Below are 13,921 nucleotides of genomic sequence, written 5' to 3'. Positions count from 1 at the left end.
ATACTTTATTTCCAAAGGGTCAGATACAATATTTCAAAGGCTGGGGTACTCCTGGGTGAATGCTTCTGAAAGTTTAGCAAAAGTGTGGGTGTCCATCATTCTCTACCAGACACTGAGTGTGTAGGAAAGAAGGATTGTTTGAACAACCCGACCAGATCTCGTCGATGCCTTGGTAACTCTTTGAATTGGCACTGGGCCCTATCTGCGGTTGACTGACTGACTTGAATGCCTTCTCTGCCTCCATTCAGTCTGTGACTTGATGGGGGGTGACCCCCAGCTAACCAGAAGGGCAGACGTAGTTTCTGTGGTGGCATCACTGGATGTCTCTTCATCTGCTTCTACAGAGTGATCTGTGAGTGATAGGTTTTTCCCTTATCTAGCTATAAACCCTGATCAGTCTGCAGGTCCCGATTAGCTGCATTTATTGTTGCTGGCGTGTAGCTGACTTACAATGTGGTGTTACTTTCTGCTTTACGGCACAGTGAATCAGCTATGCGTATTTTTGAGATTCTTTCTCCACGTAGGTCATTGCGGAGTACTCAGTAGAGTTCTTAGCTGAATTTCTGTCTTCTGAAGACTTCATTTCTCTTGGGGATGAAGCTGGTCATAAGAGCAGCTAACAATGATTAAATCTGCTGTATAAAAGGCTAGTACATTAAAAAAAAAAAAAAAGGCTAGTACATTACGCTCTGCGTGCCTTTTCTTTTTAGCGTACTACCCTCACGTTTTACATTTTTAGTGTATTATTAGTGTTTTCCCACGTACTATCTCATTTAATACTTACAGCAGCTTTATGAACTGTGTACTTATCCCCATTTGACAGTGTAAATGTATAGTTGATTAGAACTTAAGTTTTAAAGAACTCAGCTGTGACAGAGAAGGACCCGTCACTCAGTCATTCAACAAACATTGGCAGATGCCTTCTGTGCTGCAGTCTTGTGGTCCTAGCAGCAGGGGCCGATACCAGGCACACTGGTCCTCCAAAGGCTCCGCTGAGCAGACAGCTCCAGGCAGGACAACTTTTATCAGACTTGGAGTGCACGTGATACCCCCGTTTCAGAAGGTAGTGGTTGAATCCAGTCTGTTTGATCTCCGCTGCCAGCTCCAGGATAATAGACTGCATGGTGCCTCTTTGTAGACACAAGGTGTGTGATGGTGTTAAACCTGGTTGTTTTCCAGATTACCTTGCGGCTGTGGACAAGTGGTTGGGGGTCCTTCTGCCCAAGATGAGGCCCCTCCTCTATAAGAATGGAGGCCCAATTATCACAGTGCAGGTAATCATGGAGCTCGGGTGGGTAGGGGGAGGTTTCCATTTATCCACACAGTATATGGGAGTGAAGCAGACGGGAGCCTCATGTGACTATTTCTTTCTTTCTTTTTTCTTTTTAATTTTTAGAATTGAAGTGTAGTTGATTTGCTATGTTGTGTGAGTTGCAGGTGTCCAGCGACGTCATTCGGTTTTATATACAGATACAGATTCTTTTCCATTATAGGTTATTACAGGATGTTGAATATAGTTCCCTGGGCTCTACAGTAAGGTCCTTGCAGTTTATCCTCCTGTGTCTATCTCTAAGAGGCAGTGCCGCAGACAGTACTTGATTTAAATTGCGTTTTGAGAGGGCTTTACCATTTTTGAATGCCCTCTGTGAGACTGTGCTGGCTGCCCTACGGATGCCAGTCAGTTATCCTGGCCACCGTCGCCAAAGAGGTTAAGTGACTTGGCCAAGGTCACGCAGCTGGCCGGTGGCAGTAAGGATTGCAGCCTGGCTCCCCTCTGCTCCCACGAGCCTTCTGGCTGCAGGGATGCACCCCGGACCGACCCACTTTGGTGTCTGTATCACCTTGGTCATCAGCTCCTGTGGGTGTGGAAAGAGGATGCGGTGAGCTGGGGCCACTGTGTTTTTTCTCCCACTTCCTGCCCTCACCTTCCTTCTTCCATATGTTTTTCTCTTTGCAGTGACTGGTAGATCGAGGAGTATGTCATGTGGCAAGAGTGTTCCAAGAGAAAGATCGGTTCACTTGTGATTTTCGGTGTTTGTAAAATGACTTAGATCAGACAAAACCACATTTGTTGGTCATTTTGCAAGGGTTCTCTTATTGCAGAGAGTATGTTAGGTAAAACTGGCTGTGTCCCGGACCAGCATGGGGTGTGTGCAGCGCTCCCTAGGGGAATGTGGGCCAGCACTTGGGACCAGCACTGTTCACTGTTTGTAGGGATGGTCATGGTGGGGAGGGAGCTTGGCCATTTCTGTGCGCTTAAGATACAGGCTGTAGGGGGTTCCGTGGCGTCCAGTTGTTAGGACTCTGCCCTGTCACTGCTGTGACCTGGGTTCACCCCCTGGTCAGGGAATTAAGATCCCACAAGCTGTGTGGGGCAGCACCCCCACCAAAAAAAAACCTAACAAACGAATATGCAGGTTGCAGCAAGAGGGTTGGGCTGACCAGGGTGCCTGTTCTGACACTGCGTGGTAGAGAAAGGCCAGGCTGCTGTTCCCAGAGAGATAGCCTACTGGTAGCTTTCACTGCCCCCCACCTGTCCTGAGTCTGTACTAGTTAAGCTGATAGGAGCCCATTTTCCTACATGAAGATTTCAAGGCTGAAACTGGATGTGTCTGCCTAGCTGGGTCTTCTTCCTTCCTCTTGATCCCAGGTTTTCCTCAGTTCCCACTGTTTTTTCCTTTTTTGTTGTTGTTGAGTTGCTTAGTCACATTCAACTCTTTGTGACCCCATGGACCGTAGTCCACCAGGTTCCTCTGTTCATGGGATTCTCCAGGCAAGAACACTGGAGCGGGTAGCCATCTCCTCCTCCAGGGGATCTTCCCAACCGAGAGACCAAACCCACGTCTCTTGCATCTCCAGCATTGACAGGCAGACTCTTTACCATTGAGCCACCTGGAAAGCCCTTTGCTTCTAAGTCACTTTTTTAAAAAAAATTTTATTTATTTACTTGGTTGTGTTGGGTCTTAGTTGCAGCATGCAGGATCTTCAGTTGCAGCATGCTAACTCTTAGTTGGGGCATGTGGGATCTAGTTCCCTGACCAGGGATCACACCCAGGCCCCCTGCATTGGAAGCAAGGAGTCTTAGCCACTGGACACCCAGGGAAGTCTCCCCTAAATCACTTTCAATTTTTGCTCACAAGTTTTCTGTATCTTTTGGTTATTGAAAGGCACTAAAATGTCATCCCTGGAGAATGGAATGGCAATCCATTCCAGTATTCTTGCCTGGAGAATTCCATGGACAGAGGAGCCTGGCAGGCTACAGGCCATGGGGTAGCGCAGAGTTGGACACGACTGAGTGACTAACACTTTCACTTTCACTTTCAAAGTGTCATCAGATACGAACTCTGCAGGGGAGAGCAAAGTTGGCTGATTTAGAGGGGTGGACGGTGGGCATGTTTCCTCCTGTATCCATCCCTGGCAACCCCAGGTGACATGAACTTCACTGTGGATCCTGCCAGGGGACTCAGTTTCCTCCTCTTTTTCCTCCCCACATCTCTCTGCCTGCTCAAAGCCCACCTAGTCCTTTTGCCCCTTGGTAATCAGGAATGGGGGCCTTCTACCCTACAACCTAACTTGTGGGGCGCTCGTCATGAGGGACTCCCTCTGTTTATACCTGTTGTTTTGGAAGGTCAACAACTGAAAATGTCTTTGTTGCTTTACGGTAAATCCCCTATGTATGAATGAGTTTCATTCCAAGAGCACGTTCCTAAGTCTAATTTGTTCCTAAGTCCAACAAAGTTAGCCCAAGTACCCAACTAACACAATCGGCTATATGGTACTGTACTATAATAAGCTTATAATACTTTCCACACAAATAATACATTAAAAAACAAACACAAAAAAGAAAACATTTTCAATCTTACAGTACAGTACCTTGAAAAGTATAGTAGGACAGTTCAACAACTGGCACACGGGGGCTGGCATCAAGCGAACAGGCAAGAAGAGCGACTGACTGGAGAAGGGAGACGAGGTGGGAGATGGCAGAGCTGAAGGGTCGTCAGCGATAGGGGACGGAGGACAAGCTTTGATTTCATTCACGCCTAATGCTGATGGTGCAGGTTCTGGTTCCTTGCTGGATCAATTCTGTGTGTTATTCATTTGCTCAGTCGTGTCCGACTCTCTGTGACCCCATGGACTGCAGCACTCCAGGTTCCCTGTCCTTCACCATCTCTCGGAATTTGCTCTAACTCATGTCCATTGTGTTGGTGATGCCACCCACAATCTCCTCCTCTGTCGCTTCTTTCTCCTCCTGCCTTCAATCTTTTCCAGCATCAGGATCTTTTCCAGTGAGTTGGCTCTCTGCATCAGGTGGCCAAAGTGTTGGAGCTCCAGTTTCAGCATCAGTCCTTCCAATGAATATTCTGGGTTGATTTCCTTTAGGATTGACTGGTTTGATCTTCTTCTTGTCCAAGGGATTCTCAAGAGTCTTCTTCAGGACCATAGTTTGAAAGCATCAATTCTTTGGTGCTCAGCCTTCTTTATCATCCAACTCTCACATCTGTACATGGATACTGGAAAAAACCATAACTTTGACTCTACAAACCTTTGTCAGCAAAGTAATATCTCTGCTTTTCAATACACTGTCTAGGTTTGTCATAGACAAACAATTCTGTCTACTCTCTTGGAAAGTGACCCAGTGATATCTAGGCCGTAGCTCTTTTTTTGTCATCATAGATGACAGTGGTAGCACTGGACTGCATTCTGAATAGCTCCTGCAGTCTTTGTGAACTGTTCTACACTTGGGTCCCGTGCCTAGAAAACTAACAAACAGTGGTTCCTCAAGTCAAGAAAATCCCCTTGCCATTTCCCTGCATCGTGAATCTTTTCAGTTCTTCAGTTTCTTCACCTTCCTCTTGTTTCTCTTCATCCTTTCTCTGAGCACATTCACATCTTTGATAGTTCACAACTTGAAGGTTCGTGTGTAGGGTACTTAGGAGCTTACAGGGTGAGATGATTATCCTAGAGCAAGTATCTGCAACCTGCAATAGGGGCCCTCTGCCGTTGTGGTAAATCAGTGCCACTGGCACACGGCCATTTATGCATCGTCTACGGCGCTCGCGCACCCCAGTAACGTACTCGAGTAGCTGAGACGGAGACTTATGGCCCAAAAGCCCTAGTGTTTGCTCTCTGGCCCTTAACTGAAAAAGTTAGCAAACTCCTGCTCTGGAACAATCAGTGTTCCTCGGAATCTCACTTCGACTTCTTCTGTGTGTCTTTCAAGCCCTTTTCTGTGTGTTTCTCCTTTCCCCTGCCCCGCCTCTCCTTCCCCCTCCTTGGCAGTGATAGAGAACTTGAATATACGCCTTGTTGCCAGCATTCTGAGCCTCCACAAGGTGCCGGGTATTGTGCTCAGGGACTCCTCATGCAGCCCAGTGGGGAAGGCACACTCACCTCTTACAGACAGACAGACGTTTTACAGGTGGAGCCACATGGATGAGAAGAGGCAGAGCTGAGATTTGCACGAGGACTCTTGGGCCTTTGATGTCTGTGCCTGTGACCGCAGCGCTCAGCTGTCTTGCCAATGTGGAGCTTTTCTTTCTCTAAAAAGCGAACCAAATTATGTGTGTGCATTAACTACAATCCTGTTTAAAATACACTCCTACATTTTACTGTAATATAATGATGTTAATGGATAAACAAGGCTTGAAAAAGTAAGTGAAGATCGACGATGTCAGCTTGGGCATGGCCAGAAAAGAACTCGGGGTGCAGAGGCTGTGAACCCACTTTGTTGCTAGAGCTGACCTTAAAATTAGCTCTGAACTCCTTGGCAGCCATACGATGAAGGAAGACACAGTCATTTAAGTACCTGTTTTCTTCTTTTTGGCTGTGTCGTGCAGCCTGTGGGATCTTAGTTCCCCAACCAGGGATTGAACCTATGCCCCCTGCATTGGGAGCACAGAGTCTTCAGCATAGGACCACCAGGGAAGTCCCTATAAATAGCTCTTAATTAAAAGGAGGAAAAAGAAAATGAGGGGGAATGTACCTTGCCAGTATTTACGAAGCTTTCCTTTATTTATTTTCAAAGGGACTAGGGCTTGAACCTGTGTCCCCTGTGTTGGAAGCATGGAGTCTTAATCACTGGACCACCCGGGAGGTCCCCATTCTGCCTTTTGAACCCATACCTTGACAGTATAGTCAGAGGGATTCTTGCTGAGAAAACCATCATGCATTAAGCCATTTGGAAGGTAGTGCTTTTAGACAGTGACGGTGGTATTTGGTTCCTCTGCATCACTCCCCACCCTCCCCACACCCCGACTGTGTCCACAGGCCTCCTGGAGCTACTGGCAATTCTGCAAACAGCCTGCTCTCTGGGGAGCGCTCTCCACCTGTCTCGCTTCCTTGACCAGTGCCTTTCTGTCTAGAGCTGCCTCGGGTGACCCCTCTGGGGAAGCTCCGTTAACCTCCGCTCCCGGCTCCCCTCAGGCTGGACACCTGTTTTCTGGGGGCTCACGGTTTCTTTTTCTTTTAACTTTTTATTTTGTGTTGGATTTAACAATTACTAACAATGCCGTGATAGTTTCAGGTGCAGAGCAAAGGGACTCAGATATACACGGATCCGTTCTCCCCCATCCTCCCCTCCCATCCAGGCTGCCACATAACATTGAGCAGGGTTCCTGCGCTCTACAGTAGGTTTTTCTTGGTTATCCATTTTAAATATAGCGGTGCAGACGTGCTGATCCCACACTCCCTAACTATCCCTTCTTGGGGGCTCTTGGTTTCTTATGCTCATGTTCAAAGACAACATATCCCTCGTATCACAGAAGCTTGTTTTGTATTGTGTGCCAGTTGAAATTTTTATGTTTGGGCAACTTTTAAATTTTTGTAAAATTGTGAGCTGTAACACACACACATTAATGTGCAGTGAATGAAGCACTGTGGAGAGAACAGCCACAGAATGGCCACCCAAGATGGGAAATGGTATGCGGCCAGGACCCTAGAAGCTTCCTGATCATGCTCTACTTTTTCTCACTGTCCTGACTTTCACGACCATCAGCTTTTTGCTTTTTTTTACACTTCTACCAACCAACTATCCGCACACCCACACTTATAGTTTGGTTTTAACTGGTTTGGATTTTCTGTTAGGGAAGTTGTATTATGTGTATTCTTTTAGTGTCATGCTTCCTTCATTAAACTCTATACCTCTAAGATTTTTTTAAAAAATATTTATTTATTCATTTGGCTGCAATGGGTCTTACTTGTGACTCACAGGCTTAGGTTTTTGTGCTGAGTTGCTCTTTGGAAAATGAGTTTTGAGGATCAAGTGTAGGAGATACTTAGGGGGAGGGGACCACTAAGCCTCATCATCTCAGAGAGGCTCGGGGAGTTTCTCCAAACAACAGTTTGCCTTAGAATACTGGAGTCTTCTGATTTCTTTCCCCTCCTCTTTTTTAAATTTTTTTAAACTATGGGATTCCCTGGTGGCTCAGACGGTAAAGCGTCTGCCCGCAACGCGAGAGACCCGGGTTCGATCCGTAGGTTGGGAAAATCCCCTGGAGAAGGAAATGGCAACCCACTCCAGTATTCTTGCCTAGAAAATTCCATGGATGGTGGAGCCTGGTGGGCTACAGTCCATGGGGTCGCAATGAGTCGGACACGACTGAGCGACTTCACTTTCTTCCTTTTTTAAACTTGCAGGTTGAAAATGAATATGGCAGCTACTATTCCTGTGATTACGACTACTTGCGTTTCCTGCAGAAGCGTTTCCACGACCACCTGGGTGAGGACGTGCTTCTGTTCACCACGGACGGGCTGAATGAGAGGTTCCTGCAGTGCGGGGCGCTCCAGGGGCTCTATGCCACCGTGGACTTCAACGCAGGTTGGTATCTGCAGAAACCCAGCTCAGCCGGCGGATGTGGGCCTTTTACTTGGTCAGTTGCTCTAGGCAGCTATTGTTTAAGTGGCTTGGGCATATTGAGTAGGATTTCCCAAATTTTCCTTTATCTGTAACGGTAAAATAGAATACTTGATAAAGCACCCCTTGGTGGCAGAGATGGTTTGATGTCAGCTGAGTTGGCCCTTAGGACACAGGCTCTGTTTCCAGCCCTGGCGGAGCTGGCTGCAGCCTGGAGTCCTGTTTTCTTAGGGGCTGCTGCCAGGGGTTCCCCCAGCTGGAGGAGCTCCACCTTTCAGGCTGTGTCTGGGATATGCTGTTCTTCTCTGCACCTGCCCGCCCCCCCGCCCCCCGTGCCCCCAAGGTGTGGCTGGATGCTTGGGCTGGGTTGAGGCCACTGTGAACTCTGAGGTCAGCTCTGGAGTGCAGAGAACATACCTGGCACTTCCGTCTTCTTTCTGTGTAACTCATATCACTGGGAACTGTGATGGGCCGGAGGTGGTTTGGAAGATGCTGCAAAGAATCGTCTTTCCTGACGCATTCGTGCTGTGTAAGCCACACCGTGGCTGGGGTGCTCGGGCTGAAATGACATTAAGAGATCTTCATGTGGGTTGAGAGCGGCTTTTATAAAAGGCATCATGGCTAAGTGCAATGTGATCCTGAAAAGGGTCCTCGACTTTTTTCTCTGTTTGTTTTAGTTGTTGTTATTATGAAGGACAATATTGAGACAATTGAAATCTTTGAATAAAGCCTTTAGATAATGGTATTCTATACATGTTAATTTCCTATTTTTTTTTTTTATCATTGCATTGTATTTATTTAAAGAATGCTCTTGCTCTTAGGGAATATATGCTGAAGTATTTAGGGGTAAAGGACCATACTGTCTACAATTTATTCTCAAACAGCTCAGAAAAAAAAATGTGCATATTTATATAGAGAGGAAAAAAACCAATGGATGTGGTAAAATGTTAACAATTGGGGAACCTGGGTGAAGGGAAAATAAGTTCTTTGTATTATTCTCACAGTTTTCCTATAAATTTGGAATGATTTCAAAATAAAACGTTACCCCACTCGCCCAAAAGACCATCTCTTCAAGTAGCATAAAGACCCCACTCTTGTCCTGTCTGAGGGAGGAGACATGTCCAGCACTGCCTTCTGTAGAGAAGGGTGTTCAGACTGAAGTTGCATTTTTAAAGAAATTCTTCTCCACTACAAAGAAAGAGGTAACTGGCTCCCAGCGAGCTGAGTGTTTCTAGAAACACGCACATTGCTCAGAGCGCTTGGTGATGAAGTCAGTCACCTACGCAGAGCTGCACAGGAAGTGGCACGATGGTTTCCTCCTGCTTTGGCACATTTCCTAACACGGTGATGAAGAAGCACAGTGTTTTTCTGTTGGGAGGAACAAATTGAGGATTATCACAAGTTAGTTATAAGTGTTATTTGTATGTGGGGTGACAGCATGGTTGCTACCGCTGTGGGTTCAAGGACGCACTCAAGGCCAGTGTGCCTGGGGCAGGTGGGACGGTGGTGACTTCATTTATTGGAGTGTGAAAGGGGCAATGCCTGGGGTCAGATCCTAGGAGAGGCTCTTGAGAGCAGGTTTCAAGATCTGGAAGCCAAAAACTAAAAACACCAAATAACCCAATCAAGAGATGGAGAAAAGATCTAAGTAGACATCTTTCCAAAGAGGACATACAAATGGTCAAAAAGCACATGAAAAGAGGTTCAACATCACTAATATTAATAATTATAGAAATGTAAACCAAAACTACCATGAAGTATCACCTCACACCGATCAGAGTGGCCATCATCTAAAAATTTACAAACAGTAAATGCCAGAGAAGGTGTGGAGCAAAGGGAATCCTCTTACTCTGTTGGTGGGAATGTAAGTTGGTAACAGCCACTATGGAGAACAGTATAGAGATTCCTTAAAAACTAAAACTACCATATGATCCAGCAATCCCACTCCTGAGGGTAGAGCAGAAGAAAACCAGAATTCAAAAAGATACATGCACCCCCAGCATTAAGTGCAGCACTGTCTACAATAGCCAGGACATAGAAGCAAGCTAAATGTCCATCAGCAGAGGAATGGATAAAGTAGATGTAGTGCACACATGCAGAGGAATATTAGCCATAAAAGAGCAAAATAATGCCATTTGCAGCAACATGGATGAACCTAGAGATTGTCATACTGAGTGACGTCAGTCAGATACAGAAAGACAAATGTCACATGATATCACTTATATGTAGAATCTAGAAAAAAGGGGAGGTGTAAATGAACTTATGAAATAGGAATAGAGTCACAGATGTAGAAAACAAATATGGTTATCAGGGGATAAGGCAGGAGGAGGGATAAATTGGGAGATTGTTCGCTTCAGTTAAGTCGCTCAGTCGTGTCTGACTCTTTGTGACCCCATGAACCGCAGCACGCCAGGCCTCCCTGTCCATCACCAACTCCCAGAGTCCGCCCAGACCCATGTCCATCGAGGCGGTGATGCCATTCAGCCATCTCATCCTCCGTCGTCCCCTTCTCCTCCCGCCCCCAATCATTCCCAGCATCAGGATCTTTTCCAATGAGTCAGCTCCTTGCATCAGGTGGCCAAAGTATTGGAGTTTCAGCTTCAACATCAGTCCTTCCAGTGAACACCCAGGACTGATCTCCTTTAGGATGGACTGGTTGGATCTACTATGTGCTAAATAGATAACGTATAAAATCTGCTGTATGGCTCAGGGAACTCTACTTAGTAGTCTGTAATAACCTATATGAGAAAAGAACCTAAAAAAAAATGAGAGTAGATGTATGTATATGTATAACTGATTCACTTTGCTGTACCCCTGAAACTATCACAACATTGTAAATCAACTCTACTCCAATAAAAATTTTAAAAAAAGATCTAGAAACCACCTAATGCTTAGTTAATAGTGAGAAATTTACAGCCATAAAGTAAATGAAATTCCACTCTTTCTTGATCATCACTTTCTCTTCTGAGAGCTAGCCTCACAGAGAAGCCCAAGACTTGTCCGACGGCAAGGGGTTATTTGGAGACTTGGCTGGTGTCCCTTCACTCCAGGACACCTGCTGCAGGAACTGGACAGAACAGTGTGGGCCAGGGTGTCCTCGACTCTGGCTGCAGAGACACTGTTCGTGCACATTACTTCTCTGTGGAGAAACCCTTTCTCTTTTTAGAAGAGCGGGGGGAGAACAGAAGATGTGGGAAGCAAGATGAGACATAGACATCCTAATGGGACACTTCAGAAGACAAAAATTGAGCACAAGTGGTCTGGAATGGCTTGAGATGTACAAATTGAAATACAGAGTATACTCTGTGATTCAGGATAAATGTAATTAGAGAACGATTTGTCCCTTTGATTTGTTAATTATTTGTTGTTGTTCAGTTGCTCAGTCATGTCTGACTCTTTGTGACCCCATGGACTGCAGCACGCCAGGCCTCCCTATCCTTCACCATCTCCCGAACCTTGCTCAAGCGTATGTCCATTGAGTCGGTGATGCCATCCAACCATCTCATCCTCTGTCGTCCCCTTCTCCTCCTGCCCTCAATCTTTCCCAGCATCAGGGTCTTTTCCAATGAGTCAGTTTTTTGCATCAGTGGCCAAAGTATTAGAGTTTCAGCTTCAACATCAGTCCTTCCAATGAACACCCAGGACTGATCTCCTTTAGGATGGACTGGTTGGATCTCCTTGCAGTCCAAGGGACTCTCAAGAGTCTTCTCCAACACCACAGTTCAAAAGCATCAATTCTTTGGTGCTCAGTTTTCTTTATGGTCCAACTCTCACATCCATACATGACTACTGGAAAAACCATAGCCTTGACTGGATGGACCTTTTTTGGCAAAGTAATGTCTCTGCTTTTTAATATGCTATCTAGGTTTGTCAATTTTTCTTCCAAGGATCAAACATCTTTTCATTTCATGGCGGCAGTCACTATGTGCAGTGATTTTGAAGCCCCCAAAATAAAGTCTGACACTGTTTCTACTGTTTCCCCATCTATTTGCCATGAAGTGATGGGACCAGATGCCATGATCTCAGTTTTTTTGAATGCTGAGTTTTAAGCCAGCTTTTTCACTCTCCTCTTTCACTTTGATCAAGAGGCTCTTTAGTTCCTCTTCACTTTCTGCCATAAGGGTGGTGTCATCTGCATATCTGAGGTTATTGATATTTCTCCCAGCAATCTTGATTCCAGCTTGTGCTTCTTCCAGCCCAGCGTTTCTCATGATGTACTCTGCATATAAGTTAAATAAGCAGGGTGACAATATACAGCCTTGACATGCTTCTTTTCCTATTTGGAACCACTCTGTTTTCCCATGTCTGGTTCTAATCTGTGGCACTGTGATTCATACGGTGCTGTGGAGGCACCAGGAAGTATGTTCAAAGCAGGGTCATCATGTAAGGAGCAGCTCGGTCAACCAGATACCTGAGTGAAGAGAGATGCACACCAGCCACGTGTCTAGGCTCTGGGGACACAGAGGAAGCGCAAGGCCTGTGTCATGATCTCCCAAAGGAATGAGGAGAGGCCCAGACACTGTTCACAAACGAAACATCATTCTGTGGTCCCCACCTCTATTGAATGTATGGTCTGAATCCCCACCTAAAGCAGTCCTCACCTAAAGCTGGCTTGGAGGTGTGCAGGCCCATGGGGGTATGAGGGAGGGCAGGGAGCCGGAGGCTCAATTCCTGCAAAGGAATCTTTTTTTTTTTTTAATTTATTTTCAACTGTGCTGGGCCTTCGTGGCTGCACACGGGCTTTCTCTGGTTGCAGGGGGCGGGGGCGACTGCTCGTTGTGGTACGCGGGCTTCTCCCTGAGCTGGCTTCTCTTGTTGCGGGCTCTCGGTGCGTGAGCTTCAGGAGTGGCAGCCCGTGGGCGCGGTAGATGTGGCACATGGACTTGGTTGCTCCGCCTCATGTGGGATCTGCCCAGACCTGGGATCGAACTCGTGTCCCCTGTATCAGCAGGTGGATTCTTACCCAGTGTGCCACCAGGGAAAGTCCTCTTTTTTAAGAAGTGAATTTATTATACACTTGGCCACGCCAGGTCTTAGCTGCAGCACTCAGGATCTCTCGCTGTGGAGCACAGTTTCTCTGTGGTGTGCTTGGGCTTAGCTGCTCTCCTGCACGTGGGATCTTAGTTCCCCAACGAGGGATCAAACCCGTGTCCCCTGCATTGGCAGGTGGAAGTCCCTGCAAGGCAGATTCTTAACCACTGGACCCACTTCCTTTGGAAAGTCTCCAAAGGAGTCTTTTTTCTTGAACTTGTCACTCCCAGAGCTGACCTCTCTCCTCTTTCTCATTGTTCAGGTACCAACCTCACAGCTGCTTTCATGCTCCAGAGAAGCCTTGAGCCCAGAGGACCCCTGGTAAGAGTCAGGGGTGAGGCATGGGGAGACCACTTGGTCGTACAGACTTCTTTTCTGCTGTTGGGGGAGAGTGATGAGGTGCTGTGAAGGGTGGGAGTGGATCCTTGGTTTCCCTGGGTCTGGGGTCAGAACTGATGGGGCTGTGGAGACCGCCTTCTGGACACATGGGAAACAGTGTGTCCAGAAAGCAGTGCTCCTGCTCAACACTAAGGCCCTGCACTGGGGGGGGCAACTAAGCCCATGTGCTGCAACTAGAGAAACCTGCTCGCCCCAGTGAAGACCCAGTGCGGTCAAATCATTAAAGAAAGAAAGAAAAATAAATACAATTTATTTTTTCTAATGCAAACGAAAAAAAGAAGCAGAGCTTAGTGAGGGGGGATGTTCACTGTGGTCCCCATTCTGTCCCCTCCGGAATGGATCCTAGTTCTCCTACCAGGGATCAAACCCACATCCCATGGATTGCAAGGCAGATTCTTAAGCACTGGAGCACCAGGGAAGTCCCAGGCTCTGCACCCTGGCATAGCTCGTCGCCTTTGGTCCTCGCGGTGGCTCTCACAAGTGGTGTTATGAGAGCTCCTTTTTCAGTGAGGCTCAGAGACTCTGTCGCGTGCCCCTGCTTGTACACCTGGTGAGTGGCAGGGCCAGGACCTGAGGTCGGGTCTGTGTTTCTTGAGAGTTCTTTGTGACTGAGCTGCCCCGCCTTTAATCTGCTTAGAA

The 13,921-nt window shown here is 46.8% G+C and overlaps 1 protein-coding gene across 1 annotated transcript in view; it reads left to right on the top strand.

Moving 5' to 3' along the window:
• GLB1 (galactosidase beta 1) overlaps positions 1 to 13,921 on the top strand; it is a 100,935-nt gene that overhangs the window by 28,923 nt on the left and 58,091 nt on the right. The window contains exons 5-7 of the mRNA XM_043886598.1: positions 1,180 to 1,274; positions 7,636 to 7,816; positions 13,146 to 13,204. Coding sequence (XP_043742533.1) covers positions 1,180 to 1,274; positions 7,636 to 7,816; positions 13,146 to 13,204 — 335 coding nt within the window. The remainder of the gene's footprint in view (positions 1 to 1,179; positions 1,275 to 7,635; positions 7,817 to 13,145; positions 13,205 to 13,921) is intronic.

This window comes from Cervus elaphus, chromosome 24, assembly GCF_910594005.1.
Source record: "Cervus elaphus chromosome 24, mCerEla1.1, whole genome shotgun sequence".
NCBI classification, from domain to species: domain Eukaryota; kingdom Metazoa; phylum Chordata; class Mammalia; order Artiodactyla; family Cervidae; genus Cervus; species Cervus elaphus.
Note: the sequence above shows the minus strand (reverse complement) of the source record. Positions and strands in the feature narration are given on the sequence as shown.